Source organism: Mustela lutreola, chromosome 7 (genome assembly GCF_030435805.1).
Source record: "Mustela lutreola isolate mMusLut2 chromosome 7, mMusLut2.pri, whole genome shotgun sequence".
Taxonomy (NCBI): Eukaryota; Metazoa; Chordata; class Mammalia; order Carnivora; family Mustelidae; genus Mustela; species Mustela lutreola.
The window spans coordinates 68,460,850-68,476,024 of NC_081296.1; the positions used below are offsets into that span (position 1 = coordinate 68,460,850).

Sequence of the window (15,175 nt, forward strand, 5' to 3'; positions counted from 1 at the left end):
CAATGAATGAATGACATTTCTTGGAGAGCAGAGCTCAAGTTTATGAGGGATACTCTTGCCTTTAATACCCATGTACCCTGCCATGTCTGGTTTGGAACAGGTCAGTTTCAACATCTGTCAAATTAAGCATGAAAGAATGGTTAATCAAGTCATAGCTTTTGGTTTTTGACACAGGCAATACAACTGCAACTCCTTTTCTTACCTAACAAGCTGACCAGAATCTTAAACTGGGAAACCACATGGATCTGGAAAAGAACAAATCATTAGACTCAATTAAACATTTCCAACAAGGCTTAACAAATGTTCACTTAAGAACAGTACTAAAGAGGGAATAAAAGAGTCTAGGCCAACGACAGGGATCTGATGGATATTTATGTGTAATTGCAATTTCTGCTCATTATTGAGGATCTCAGACACATGACAGATGAACTCAGATCCCTAATAAGTGGGAGAACAGACAGCACAGAATTCAGAGTTCGTAAGCAATGTTATCAAAGTTCTAGCTTTGACAGGGTCTCACGAAGTCAAACATTCTTGAAATGACCATCATCACTGCCTACCTGCTGAATCTTTTTGGAGAAGTTTTTATTGGATTTCTCTAGTGTCACTTCAAACCTGTTGCAACCTATGGAAGAAACAAACATTCACAGTTCCAAACATGTAAAAACAACCACAACAAAAAATGCTGCTCCCATGGTTCTTCTATAGGAATCTAAAAATTCCTAAAAGACTGGAAGCTGGAGATCTACACTAGATAGCTGTCTTCACTAAGTACAGGAAGCTGCCTTCAATTTCCATTTTAGAACAGAGAGTTTCATGTACCTTGACTTGGCATTAGCGGAAAGAATCATACCACAGAAGCTCACTGAAGCTGCCAAGGTACTTGTGGGTCTGAAGGTCTTATCCTACAAAAGAGCACCTTGGCTAAGTGCTTGTAAAAGTAACAGTCAAATGTAAGAGCCCAAACAATGAAACCCAGCCCGAAACATCCTTAGATCTAGACCAACAAAAGCCCAGCAGCTACCCTACATCCTGCTTCACGGGGCAGAGCAAACACTCAACACCATCCCCCTCAGCTAAAGTAACCGAGTGTGTCTACCCTTACTGCTGCTCTCAGGAGATGCCATATCGGTTGGCACATTACAAAAAGGGAAGAAAGTTACAGACCATAAAAACATGATGCCAGCCTCGTGGGGATGACAAAAACAATCAGCCTCAAAAGTCACCAAAAGGTCAAAAAGAGAATAATTATCACAATAATTATAGCAGCTATCGCAAACTGAGCATATATAAGTTTAAATATATATATATATAAATATAATTATATATATGCACACATATATATAAATATCCTCACAACTACCCCCAAGGAGTAGATATTATTCCAATTTCATATGTGAGGGACCTGACAGGTTATGCACTTAGGTAGCAGTGGGTGAAAGACGGCCCAGAAGCAAACTCAGGGCTGACTGTAAAGCCCAGGTTCTGAGCCAATCCCCTGCCACCTGCCTCCCAACTGTTCACACAGCTGACCCCAAGCTGCTCTCCACAGCTAGTGGGGTCCATGGCCCCAAAAACGGTGGAGCATCTACAAGGCAGCCACAAGTGCCCATGCCACCAAAGCTGGTCTTACTTCTTCCACCTGTTCCTCAGCAGAGGAGATGAAAGGGCTCGGGAGTTGTGGGAGATTCATAAACATGTCCTGTATTCTGCCATTACATTTCATGAGAAAAAAAAATTCAGCCACTTCCTGCTTGGTAACTAGTTCTATATTTGAAAAGGGCTTTATTATTACTTCCAACGATTCTCTTCATAAGCTGAATTACCTAAGACTGAGATTCTCAAACTTTGTGGCCTCAAGACACCTTCACAGCCTTAAAAATTGAGAATCCCAAAACTTTAACATGGGTCGTAGTTATCAATGTATACTAGGGTGGAAATTAAGACCGAGAAATTTTAAAAATCTGTATTTATTAACTTATTTTTAAATATTAGTAATAAGCCCATTACATGTTAGCATAAATAACATTTTAATGAATAACTATTTTTCCAAATTAAAAAAATGCACTGTTTTATATTTTGTAATTCTCTTTTAAATGTCTGGGTTAATAGAACATGGTGGACTCTCACATCTGCTTCTGTACTATTTTGATACACTGCTTTGATTGAAGGAGATGACAAAAATCTGTCCTCACATGGGACACAGAACTGGAAAATGGAGGATTATTTTAAAGCTTTTTTATGGGGTGCCTGGGTGGCTCAGTCGGTTAATCATTTGCTTTGGCTCAGGTCATGATCCCAGGGTCCTAGGATAGAGTCTTGCATTGGGCTCCCTGCTTAGTGAGGAGCCTGTCTCTCTCTCTCTGCTGCTCCCCCTGCTTGTGTGCTTGCTCTCTCTCTCTCTGTCAAATAAATAAAGTCTTTAAAATAATTTAATTAATAAAAAAATAAAGTTTTTTCAGATAATTGTCCATCTTCTTCTTTGATACCATACGAAAACTTGACAAATGGAGTTTCTAACAATGTGGAATCTGAAACCTATTAATGAAACTTCTTGTCAAATTGAAGTCAATTAGCTTATCTTACACATTAATTAATTATTTGATTAAATTAATACTAGGCTCCACACCCAGCATGGAGCCCAACGTGGGGCTTGAACTCATGACCCTGAGATCAAGACCCAAGCTGAGCTCAAGAGTCAGACACTTAACTGACTAAGCCATCCAGGCACCCTCTGTCTTAGACTTTGAATGGATCTTTTTACTCATGAATGATTTAGAAACTTCATGCACTGGAAAATATTGTTCACTGAATCACACAGATTTTCCAAATGTTGGCATATTTTGTTATAGGACACATATATATATGTCCTATGTCATCATATTCATTATCACCTCCAATGTCATCAGAAAAGTACTGAGAAGCTGTTGAGTTCATGGTGTGGATATAATTTTTCCACAATTCTAATTTTCTACTGAAAGCCCTAGCCTGACTGTTAGCCACAGATACTTCCAGTTGTCTTCTTTGAAGTGACAGATTCCTTTGTTCAGTTTTTAAGAAAATATGCACCAAACACCCAAATGGTGTGCAAAACCATAGTCTGTCAGTCATTCTTTTAAACAACAATGATGCTTCATGAAAAAGTGGCCAGTTCAGTTCAGAACTCAAACAAGAACTTTTTCTCAAGGCAGTCACTGTGCTTCAAACCTTGGCACATGGTACTTCTTACTACATCAGAGATTATTAAAAAGAAGTATTGTCAAGGGGCACCTGGGTGGCTCAGTGGGTTAAAGCCACTGCCTTTGGCTCAGATCGTGGTCCCAGGGTCCTGGGATCGAGCCCTGCATCGGGCTCTCTGCTCAGCAGGGATCCTGCTTCCCTTCCTCTCTCTCTGCCTGCCTCTCTGCCTACCTGTGATCTCTGTCCGTCAAATAAATAAATAAAATCTTAAAAATGAAAAAAGAAATATTGTCAAAGATCAGGATATAATAAAATAATTTTATTGCCGCACAAAGAACATCCTTAGATGAAAGTTGGTTTTAAAAAAAACAGAAACCGGGGCGCCTGGGTGGCTCAGTAGGTTAGGGTCTCTGCCTTCGGCTCGGGTCATGATCCCAGGGTCCTGGGATTGAGCTCCGCATTGGGCTCTCTCCTAGGTAGGGAGCCTTCTTCCTCCTCTCTCTCTCTGCTGGCCTCTCTGACTACTTGTGATCTCTGTCAAATAAATAAATAAAATCTTTTTAAAAATAAATAAAGAAAAAAATAAACCAGAAACCACAGTGAGAGCGAGCTGGAGAGCACCACAACTACAATGAGAACAGCAACATACCAACAAGCTCATTAACCACTGTCCTGAACTTATGCTAAGGGCCTGCAGTTCTAGCTACCATCAGTGCAGATGTCAATAAATGTCAGTGAGAAAATGGTGCAGTGGCACTGTGAACTTAGTTTTGACCTGGTAAACCTTCTAAAAGGATCCTGAGGACACCGTGGGGTCTACCAACCACACTTTGAGAACTGCTCTAAGGTGATGGCACTGATGTAAACCTGAAGCTGTTAAGATATTTGATATGAGCTCATCTAACGCCTCTGTTTAAGAGAGGAGTAAAATGAGGCCTAGAAGCATTTCCGAGCTCAAAGAAATGACTAACATCTGATCTCAGGTACCCCTAATTCCAGTCTCTCCATGACACCTTGTCACCCTCTCTCCTTCCTCAGAAAGACAGTCTGGTTGCAGCCTAATTTAGGTTTGGAATATCTCAAACTTAGGAACCAACTTAGTTCTATGGCTGATTCATAGAGGCCCAAGTCTATTTCTTTTTCGGGCCATAAATAGGCCAGAGCCGAGCCAGAACTGAACTGTTCTCTAAGGATACAGGGAGAAGTCAAGTTTCTAATCAGAGTCTGATTCCCAATTGTCTAAGGCAGGTCGCACTGCTACTCAAGTTACCTATGCAGAAATTGAGTCCCAGGAACGAATGTCTCAAAAGTCCCATGCTGAACCCATCACAGGGCATGAACAATCAGCACCAGGGTTCCAAGTCATATTAGCACTAATATTATCAGTTTGAGACTACATTATGTTGAGAGTTACTCTTCTGGTCTACTTTTCAATTCCCTACCATTTATATAGAAATGACCTATCAAACAAATCACTTTATCATAGCATTTAGTATCTGAAGCTACAAAGAACTGCTCATCTGTTGGGGTAAAGAATATTAAGCTCTCTTATTTCCCTGTCCTGCACAGTATCTGAGCCTACAGTGGACAGTGAAATCATGGTTGTCAAATGCTGAATAAAATCCAAGGCAAGCTTAATTTTTAAATTATAGTCTAATAAGTGTCACAAAATAGAAATATTCTGGCTCTGAGAACTAGAAATTTATAGCAAGGGCAAGCAAAGTGCTGCCCTGGGGTCAAATTCAGCCCTTGACATGTCTTTATAAATAAAGTTTTGTTGGAACACAGCCATGCCACTCCTTTGCATATGGTCTATGGCTGTTTTTTGCTGAAATAGCAAAGTTGGTAGTCACAACAGAGATCTCAGAGCTTACGAAGCCTAAACTATTTATTTTTTGGCCCTTTCTGGGATAAGTTTACTGACCCCTGCTTTAAAGGAAAGCTGAAAAACTTAGAAATGAAATTTACCCTCTGCTGATTTCTCTTCTGAACAGGTACCTTCCTCTTCCCTACTCCACTGGTGATAGGTAGCAGAATACAGCCCCCCAAATTATGCCCCCTCAAATTATTTTGAGCTGAAGGCAACTGGGAAGAGGCAGAAAAAGAAAGGCTCTCTCCCTTCCTCTAATTTGCCTAAAAACAGAACATACATTTATAAAGGTGTCCCTCCTCCCCTTTCTACCAAGGACAGCATTTAATCAGCAGAGATAGCTCTAGACCCTTATCAGCCTAGAGAGGACACCAGAACAATCTATTAACAAACTTTACTCATCCGTATTCCATTAGTTCCCCCATGTGTCTGCCTTTTAACAGTTTGCCATCCTAGAAACTCAAAGTCCTTTTCCTTTGTCTTACCACTTTTCTAAAAATTTGTTGTTCATTTGTTAAGATGTTATATAAGCCCAAATTCCAACCACAACCCCTTTGTGTTACCCATGTCTGAGTGCTCCCACGTGTATGTGTAATACATGTTAATACACTTGTTTTTCTCTTGTTAATCTGTCTTTTGTCAGTCCAATTTACATGTTCCCACCCAAGGAACCTAAAATGAGTAGAATGAAATTCCCCTCCACATGCCCTAGGAAGATGCCTTTTTTTCCCATGTTACCCTTGCTCCAGGTTCCAAAAGGAAGTATCTATTTCCAATCTTACTTTAAGCTATTTACTACAGAAAGTTTATTGGGTTGAAAGGCATGAAATTTTGTTTTTCCTAATATAGTCAAATAATGACAATTTCATATGGTCCAACACACTCTGGCATTAACAGCAGATTTCTAAAGACTCTGTAGCTCCAATGTATATTATCCCAAACCATCAATTTTCCATAAAGAGACTATAGAAATAAAATCAGGAAAAGGAAGTGTGGTGCTTTTTTCCCTCCAACAGAGGAAACCCTAACAAAATAAATTTCAAATACTTTAGTTATTAATCTACATTTTTACTAACAAAGTCACATCTGATTGGAGCTTTACTTTTCAAAATCCTTGCATCTGACCCTGACAATTTTGTGAGATAGACAGTTTACAGAAGAGGAAAATGACAAAGGAAAGGACCTACTCAGTCATTTGGCCAAGAAGAAGGAAAGCTGGGCCTAAACCTGGGCCTCCTCTCTCCTAGTCCACCCCAAACAAGTAACAAAAATTGTGGTTCCTAATTTGTTTCCTACTACCACATCATTCATGCAAAAATCTTATTCACACCAGTTATACTTCCTATTTCTGACAGTGACTCTCCTGTAAGCAAAGAGGGGAGGAATACTCAACTGCACCTACCAGATCAGGATAGGGGAACAGAAAAACAGAAATAAAAAACAAAAATGCCAGAGATTTTCTCATGCTTCTCCCTACTTTCCCACTGTACTACTCTCAACCCCCATCATTTTTAAAGGGCCAGGAATCACTGATTTCACAGCTGTATACTGGCTGACCATCACAATTTTTTGCATGAGTAGTAAGTCACCTCTCTCTTGAGGCTGGAGAGCTGCCACTTACCAGTGTCCTTCCGGATCCTATAGAGAAGAAGATGTCCTTGTTTGGTGCCAACAAGAAGCCATTCCTCTGGAAGAGAAAAGAGCAGAGATAAAGGTCAGTCAGCTTTAGTAAAACCCTATTTCTTGAGCTGGGGCTTGTAATCAGAACTCAAACGGGCCAGAAAATGAGTTGCTTTTGATAGCAGGTGTTTTGCAAAGCTAAGGACTATTTATATTCAAGAAATGTTTGAGAAGCAACCCATCAAAAAAAGTATCATTACCAGACATATTAGAGAATAAAAAATGTCCTTGCCTTCAGTGTTTCAAAATCAGACTGACCAAAAATAGGATACAAATTTATAAAACCATAAAATGGATAGTGTAAACATGAAACTAGGTAACTAATAGCAGAAACAAAACTAAACAGCACCCTTTAAAGGTTTAATGCTTTTACTTTAGGGAAAATAAGAATATTAAGCTTACAGAACTCATTATCTTAAATGACGGTCTAGCAGATATAAAAAGAAAGTGTTGACAAAGATGTGAAGAAATTGGAACCTTCACATGTTGTTGGCAGGAATATAAAATGGTGCGGTCATTCTGGAAAACAGTCTGGCAGTTCCCCAAAAGATTATACATAGAGTTGTCATGTGACCCAGCAATTCTACCCCGGGCATATACACAAGAGAAATGAAAACATATGCCCACAGAAAACCTTGTACACAGATGTTCAGAGCGGCGGTATCTCTAACAGCTGAAAGTACATCAACTGATGGATGGGTAAACAAAATGCCACAAATCTATCCATACAATGGAATATTAACCAGCCATTAAAAGGAATGAAGTGCGGATACATGCTTATATAGGGATACATTCCTATATAATAGAGATGAACCTGACATTACTCTACATGAAAGAAGCCAGACGAAAAAGGCTACATATTTTATGACTCTATTTATATGAAATATCAGAGTAGCCAAATCTATAGAGACAGATTAGTGGTTGTCTAAGGCTGGTGGGTTTACAGGAAAATGGGGGAGTAAATACCAATGGGTATGGGGTTTTTCTTAGGGTGATGAAATGTTCTAAGACTGACTGTGGCAAGACTTGCACTGTACTAAAAAACCACTTAACTGGGGGCGCCTGGGTGGCTCAGTGGGTTAAAGCCTCTGCTTTCGGCTCAGGTCATGATCCCAGGGTCCTGGGATCGAGCCCCGCATCAGGCTCTCTGCTCCAGGAGAAGCCTGCTTCCTGCTCTCTCTGCCTGCCTCTCTGCTTACCTGTGATTTCTCTCTGTCAAATAAATAAATAAAATCTTTAAAAAAAAAAAAAAAAACCACTTAACTGTACATCTTAACTGGGTGAATTGTATGGTAGATGAATTACATCTCAATAAAGTTCTTATTAAAAAAAAGAAAACTGGTCTATGCCAGCGGTTCTTTGGTATGTATCAGAATTAATTGAGGATTTGTTAAAACAGGTTGCTAGTCCCTGCCCTCAGTTTCCAATTCAGCGGGTCTCGCAGTGGGCCTGAATACATCCATTTCTAACAAGTTCGCAGGTAACGGTAATGCTGCTGGTTCAAGGACCACATTTTGGGAGACACTGGTCTGTGCTAAAAGAGGCTCCAATAGGGTTTAAATAATTACCCTGTCAGATCTATATTAACTCATTCAGGGAAGTTAAGCATGTACAGATACTTCCTCAGCTTTCAGATACTATAAAAGGTCATTCATTCCTTTCATAAACTCTCTTGGATAATGATACAAACAGATAAACTTTATTGAGCATGTGTTGTGCTCCAGGAAATGCTAAGCACATATCACATGCTACTTCATTAATCCTCACAAGTATCCTTTGAGGTAAGTCCTTCTTATAAATCTCCATTTCACAGATGAGGAAGTTGAGGCCTAGGGGATAAGTACTTTGTCCAGAGTCATACATGTAGGAAGATGTGTGTAGAAGCGTCAGGATATAACCACAGGCTGTGAAGCAATTACGAAGGCATCCTATGTCAAAAGAATGGGTGTTGGCCAGAGGTTGTCTGCAAGGCACTGGCTGTATTTATAAAAACAGGCCAGAGGCCACATCAGGAACATTTTTCCAGGTTGATGTCCCCAGTCTTCCAAAAAAATAGTGATTCTGACGTCTCTCGTGTTTTATTTTATTTTATTTTATTTTTAAATTTTATTTATTCCTTTGACAGAGACAGATCAGAAGTAGGCAGAGAGGAAGGCAGAGAGAGGAGGAAGCAGGCTCCCTGCCGAGCAGAGAGCCCGATGCGGGACTCGATCCCAGGACCCTGAGATCATGACCTGAGCCGAAGGCAGAGGCTTTAACCCACTGAGCCACCCAGGCGCCCTTCTCTCGTGTTTTAAAGCAAGGCAGGACACAGAAAGTAAGACAGAATGTGCTCTTAATGACATTAAGAGAAATCAAAAATAACACTGGCTCTAAAGGAATGTTGGAGATTTATCTTGGAGCAGAACACAGAAAACAAAGAAACAAGTTCACAATGCTTGCTCTGTAAAAGATATTGTGCTTAGAATTCTACTTATAGATATCACTGTACTGAGCAGTTGAATACTGAAGTTGATTTCCAGGACACCCACTGCTATTTCAGATATAAATAATGAGGTGGAAGTTTTTTTTTAATTCACTTATAACATACATAAAAATCTATAACCAAAAGGCCAAAAGAATATTCACCATCTTCCCCATTCTTCCCTCCGAACTCTGCTCCCCAAATCCCTACCAGCTCCTGTTTTCCTTTATCTCTTTTAACAGCCACATCTTAACACTCTGGTCTGCAATTCCTATCAATTTTAGCTCTACAAGGTAGCTTGCAAAAGCCATATCCCAGTCCCTCCAGGGACCCCTGTGATGGCCTCAACTGGTCTCATTATATGTGTCTTTCCATCTGTGAGACTGTCACACTGGTGCTTACATCCTCATGAGCACTACCAAAATATGAAGTCAAACTCATAAGCATGACATTCAAGGATCTACTTTCCATTTTATTGAAATGTTTCCTTGCCAAGAGATGTTATTTATCAAATGTCTATTGGTCAGAAAACAGGATCAGATATATTCATTAAAATTTTTTTAAAAAATTTTTGAGGATATTTATTTATTTATTTGAGAGAGTGAGAGAAAGCATGACAGGGGAGAAGGTCAGAGGGAGAAGCAGACTCCCCGTGGAGCTGGGAGACCGATGCAGGACTCGATTTCAGGACCCCAGGATCATGACCTGAGCTAAAGGAAGCCGCTTAACCAACTGAGCCGCACATGAGCCCAAATTTAAAATTTTTTAATTGAGGTTTTATTTAACCCTTTTCACATGTTCATTTGAAGGTGCTAGGGGGGAAAACCACTTATACATATAAAGTATTTTCCTTTAAGTAGTAAAAGCACCACACACACATTACTAAGCCTCACACTCAAGGGAAAACAGCACATTACCCAGATGCACTCATGGCATACAACCTTGAAGAGGCTTGATTTGGTTAGAGAAGTCAGGGGTGGGGGGTGCCTGGGTAATTTTAGCCTGTTAAGCATCTACCTTCCGCTCAGGTCATGATCCCAGAGTCCCAGGATGGAGCCCTGCATGGGCTCCCTGCTCAGCAGAGAGCCTGCTTCTCCATCTGCTCCTCACCCCACTCCTGCTCTCTCTCTTTCTGTCTCTCTCTCTCTCAAATAAATAAAATCTTTGATTAAAAAATTTTTTTAATTAAAAAAAAAGTCGGTGGGGGCTCAGGTGACCACAGGACCTGACCCATCTTTGGGCCTCCACAGTCTATGACATGCCATCATATAATACAATCATGGAGGCAAAGCACAGAGAAAGAGATTTGCAGAGCAGACACAGAATGGAATGGACAGTCCCTTCCAAGATTCAATACAGCAAATCAGAAAGTGGGACATACTACAAAAACGGTGTAGTCTGTTGGTAACATATACATAAACAAATGTGAATCAGCTCTAGAAAACTCTTAACAGCCTAATGCTGAGCCACAAGGCTGGACTTTATTCCTCCTGCAGAATGAGTAAGTGCTGGGCCATCTTGCTCATAATTACCCTAATGAAACTTCATCCAACTACAAACTAGTCCAAGCTCTTGTGATAAACAGTTTCATTCCTGGCCCAATGCTGGCCACTGCAGGGAATACAGAAATGAAATAGGTAGTGGTCACTTCCCTTTTTGAGGTCATAGAGCAAAGAACAGTGTTTCTTAAAGCATAAGCCTGTTTAGCTGCATCAGAATCACCTGAACTTATTAAAAATGCAAATTGCATAGTACTGTTCCCAGAGATTCTGACACAATAATTCTGCAGTGGTGACCTGAAACCCACACTTTTAATTCAATTTTTAATTATATGATGCATCTATGTCGTTCCAATGCTAAAACTGTAGGAAGTCTAGCTTCCATCCTTGTCCACTCTCCCTGTTTTCTCCATCTGCTAGAGGCAACCACCTTAGTCCTTTTTATCCTACCGTTTCTTTGGAAAATAGAAGAATGAATGTGTAGACACACATACAGAGACACAGATACAAATGCACATCTGCATTTTCTTTAAAAGGTTCTGCATATATATTATATTTTGGGAACCGGGGTCCAGAATAAGACATGATTTACTGGATATGTGACCTTGGAAATATCACTCAGATTCTCAGGTTACTCCTCTGTAAAATGGAGGTATTATTTCATAAAAGTTTAATAAGGATTAGTACTCAATAAATGGAATCTGTTACTATTAATATCAATTAATATTAATTCATTCATTCAACAGATTTAATGAATACCATTATAAGGAACTATTCCAGGAACTACAAATAAAGCAATGTACAAACTAAGTTCCAGTTCTGAAGGAATTTATATTCTAATATGGAGAGAGACAATAATATAACATAAAATAGCATTAAGTGACAATCCATGACAAGAAGAAAGATAAGGCTGAGTAAGAATAGCACCTTGTCTTTTATATAGCATCGTTAGAAAAGGTCTTGCTGATTTATGTGACATTTCAGCAGACACCCGAAGGAAATGAGAAATGAGTTCTGTAATATTTAGAGCAAGAGAGTGCCAGGCAGAGGAAAAGAACAAGCGCAGAAGCCCCGAGGTAGGTACGTGCTTTGTGTGTTATGGAACAAGGAAGACTGTGACTAGTAGAACAGAGCAGGAGCTAAGAGCATAGATGGGGTAGATGAGAGGAAGCTACCACAGGCCTGATGATGTCAGATGTAGAAAGCACAGAAAGGACTTTGGAACTTATTCTAGTTGTGACAGTAAGCTACTGAAGGGTTCTGAGTAGAGGAGAGATGCAATCAGATCCAGTTTTCAAGGGATCACTCTTCCTCTGTGCGGATAAAAGACTAAAAGTGGCACAGTGACAAAGACAGGGTGATCAGTCAGAGGACTACTACAGTAATTCAGATGAGAGAGGTGGTGCTTTCAGCAGAATAGAAATAGTGCAGATGGAGACAAGTGACTGAATTCTAGACTTCACCTGGAGGTGAAACAGATAAGATCTGCAGACAGATTGGATGTGGTGTATAAGAGAAGTGAAGAATGGCTCCAAAATCATCAGCAAAAAATGGGAACAGAAATGTCATTTGCTGAGATGCGGGATACAGGGGGACAAACGTGTTTTGGAAGAGTGGAATCAAGAACCATTATGGTCATGCCATTAGACATCCATGTGAAGGTGCTGAAAAGGCAGCTGGATTCTATAACTCTGGAGTTTAGGGAGAAGTCATCCTCATCATCAGTATCCCCATTTCCATTTCCCAAGAGATGGATTATGGTGTCTCTCAAATATTGTCTGGCCCTGCATGATCTGGCTTTGGGAGGCTCCTGGATGAATTTTAGCTAAAAGGGGTAACAACTAGATATACCAATATTCACTGCTGCTTAAGTCTGAAAACAGCTTTGAGTCAAGAGGTGGTAAACAGCCTCTTGCAGCCCAATACCTCCCACAGCATCCTAGAAGGTATAAGCATTTCTCCTGTAGGCTGGGAGATGAAGGTAGAAAAAATTACCTAGCATTTCAAAACTATCTTTCTGAAAAGCTCAAGTACAGGGAATCTTTATAGTGTGACAAAGTGGACTGGTGAGAGGATAAGATACATGTACTACTAGTTCCATAGTGTATCAGTCAAGGATTATGGCAAGCTAAGTAAAGCATGTTAAGCAGCTGCATTAACCCTTTCCAGAAGCATATGTCCTAGGCTGAGCTGGGTACCCCTCCTCCATGTTTCTATAATAGGCAGCATATGCCTCCAGTATCATTTATCTTGTATCATAATCTGTTCTTATGACTTTGTCCCTCACTGTGTGTCCTAGGAGCACAAGCACTGTTTCTTATTCATCCCTTTATCCTTGTTTTCGGCAGAGAAACTGCGCCATATAGGCATTTAATATATATCTGATGAAGAATTAGGGGAATGTGTCCCTTTGTGCAGTGTCAAGTCTTTCATTTTTTAAATTTCTTTTTCTCCTCTATTTATTTTTGATCTTTGCTAAGCACTTAATAACAGAAAATGGAGGTTTTCTTGAGATATTCGGAGGAAGCAAGATTCTCTCCTTAACCCAAGGGACTAGGACAGCTTACTGTGGAGGCGTGATTTTAAAGAAGCCCAGGGCTGCTAGAGGCAAGACTGTGTACATTAACATGAAGACCTGTAGTGAAAGCATCCTACTGAAAAGGCTGTGAAGAACTCTGCAAGACTGCCTGGGTGGCAATGTCCATAAACAATGCAAAAGATGCCAGGTACCACCAGATTCCATCAGGCCCATCTTGGGTACCTAGCTCAGTATAAGATCTGATGAAGCTTCTGAGACACCTTTTCATGGCCCTTATTTCTAGTACCTGGGCATTAACAAGAAAGACTGAAATTATTTGTTTGGTCTTTGGTGACTGTTATCAGACACAACCACTCTAAAAGTATACGGTTCATAATTAAGAGTCAAGGTTTAGTTAGACCCCTGAAACCATTTCTATTCTAGAGCATACAAGAGATGCCTGACCCTGCTTTCTGTACTGGCCGATCCCAAGAGGATCACACAAATTTTTAATAGGTTAGATTTCATGACAGCCTCGAATGATGCTCTTCTGCCCACATAGTTAAGTAGCTTGGTCACTTTGAATATAAGGCAGTCAAGCCACTTGGCTAGACTGAGTTTAGAACAACAACGTGAATTAACTACAATAATAATAAGTGAACGATGAGTGACCACTAAGGAAAAAAGACATATGGTGTTAACGCATTTAGTGCCCCTAAAATAGTGTTGTTTTTCATCTAGAAAACAACAGAATCATCCGGGCAAGTTCAAGCCCCGGGCAAGTTAAAAACTCCCCACTGCTTGCCCCTCCAAACTGAAGACTTATTGGGTCTCGAAAGGAGCCAAAGCTCAGTACAGTTAATAAGAAAAGCTCAACCTTCAACTCTGTACCGAAAGCAAGAGTAAACGTACTTAAAATGACTGGGTTCCGGAGGACTTCCCCAACAGTCCCACTGTAAATGCCCTCCCTCCTCCCAGGTCTTTCGGACAGTGTCCGACAGGAGTTTATACAGCCAGATGCCCGTCCACTTTCCCAGCCTTGTGAAAGGTCGGAACAGCCTCTGCGCCGACCCCGCCTCGGCCCCTGGAACCCTCAGCTCACCCCAGGCAGCCAGACAGTCGATCTGCAGAGGCAGCTTTTCTAGGATCGGGACGGGCTCGAAGGCGTCGTGCATGGCGGCGAGCAGTCACTTCAGCAGCCTCACCCGTAATGGGTCGGGCCGGGCCAGGCCTCGGCCGGGAACCAGCCCAGTGGAAGGGCCAACCGTGATGCTGGACCGGGATCCTACCTACAGGCCATACGACAACACAGCCATCAACACCGGACTTCCTGCCGGGCTAAGCCCGCCTCTTCCGCAGTAGAAACCCCGCCCCTTCCGCCCCAGCCTCTAACGCGCCTTCGAGGAATGCTGTGGCATTTGGGCCACCACCTCTACTGGGGACCCAGAGCCTCTCTGTCATGGAGCCGACTAGCAATGGGGGTTAACAAAAAAGCGAGGCGGGAGGGCGGGGGGGTTAGTTCTTAAAACTGCCTCAGGCAGTGTAGCATGGTGGTTAACTCGGGCTTTGGCTTGCTAGCCTGGATGGCTAATTTCTGCCATTTAGGAAATTAGCTGTGATGTCTAATCAATCTCCAGAAGCTTTGTTTTCTTATCTGCAAACGGTTGGTAGTGTTCCGTACAAACTTAGCGCTGTGGGCGCTTAGCAACTCCTGACCCACTCTAAACACCCAGTAAATGGTTTTTGCATTACCATTATAATCACAACCTTACCCTTTTTTAAAGGTTGTTCCAGGGCAGAAGTTCTCTAAGTGTGGTCCCTAGACCAGTAGCATCAACACTACCTGGTAACTTAGAAATGCAGTCTTGGGCCTCATTCCTGACTTACTGAATCAGAATATGGCGGTGGGGGGGGGGGGTAGGGGTAGGTATCAGCAGTATGTACTTTAGTAAGTCCCCAAAGTG

The 15,175-nt window shown here is 41.2% G+C and overlaps 1 protein-coding gene across 1 annotated transcript in view; it reads right to left on the reverse strand.

The window, feature by feature from the left end:
- The window catches only part of VPS39 (VPS39 subunit of HOPS complex), a 46,657-nt gene extending 32,105 nt beyond the window's left edge, over positions 1-14,552 (reverse strand). The window contains exons 1-4 of the mRNA XM_059181259.1: positions 14,314-14,552; positions 6,672-6,737; positions 561-625; positions 203-245 (exon numbers count right to left, since the gene is read on the reverse strand). Coding sequence (XP_059037242.1) covers positions 203-245; positions 561-625; positions 6,672-6,737; positions 14,314-14,386 — 247 coding nt within the window. The 5' untranslated portion in view covers positions 14,387-14,552. The remainder of the gene's footprint in view (positions 1-202; positions 246-560; positions 626-6,671; positions 6,738-14,313) is intronic.
- Between the last annotated feature and the right edge of the window lie 623 nt (positions 14,553-15,175).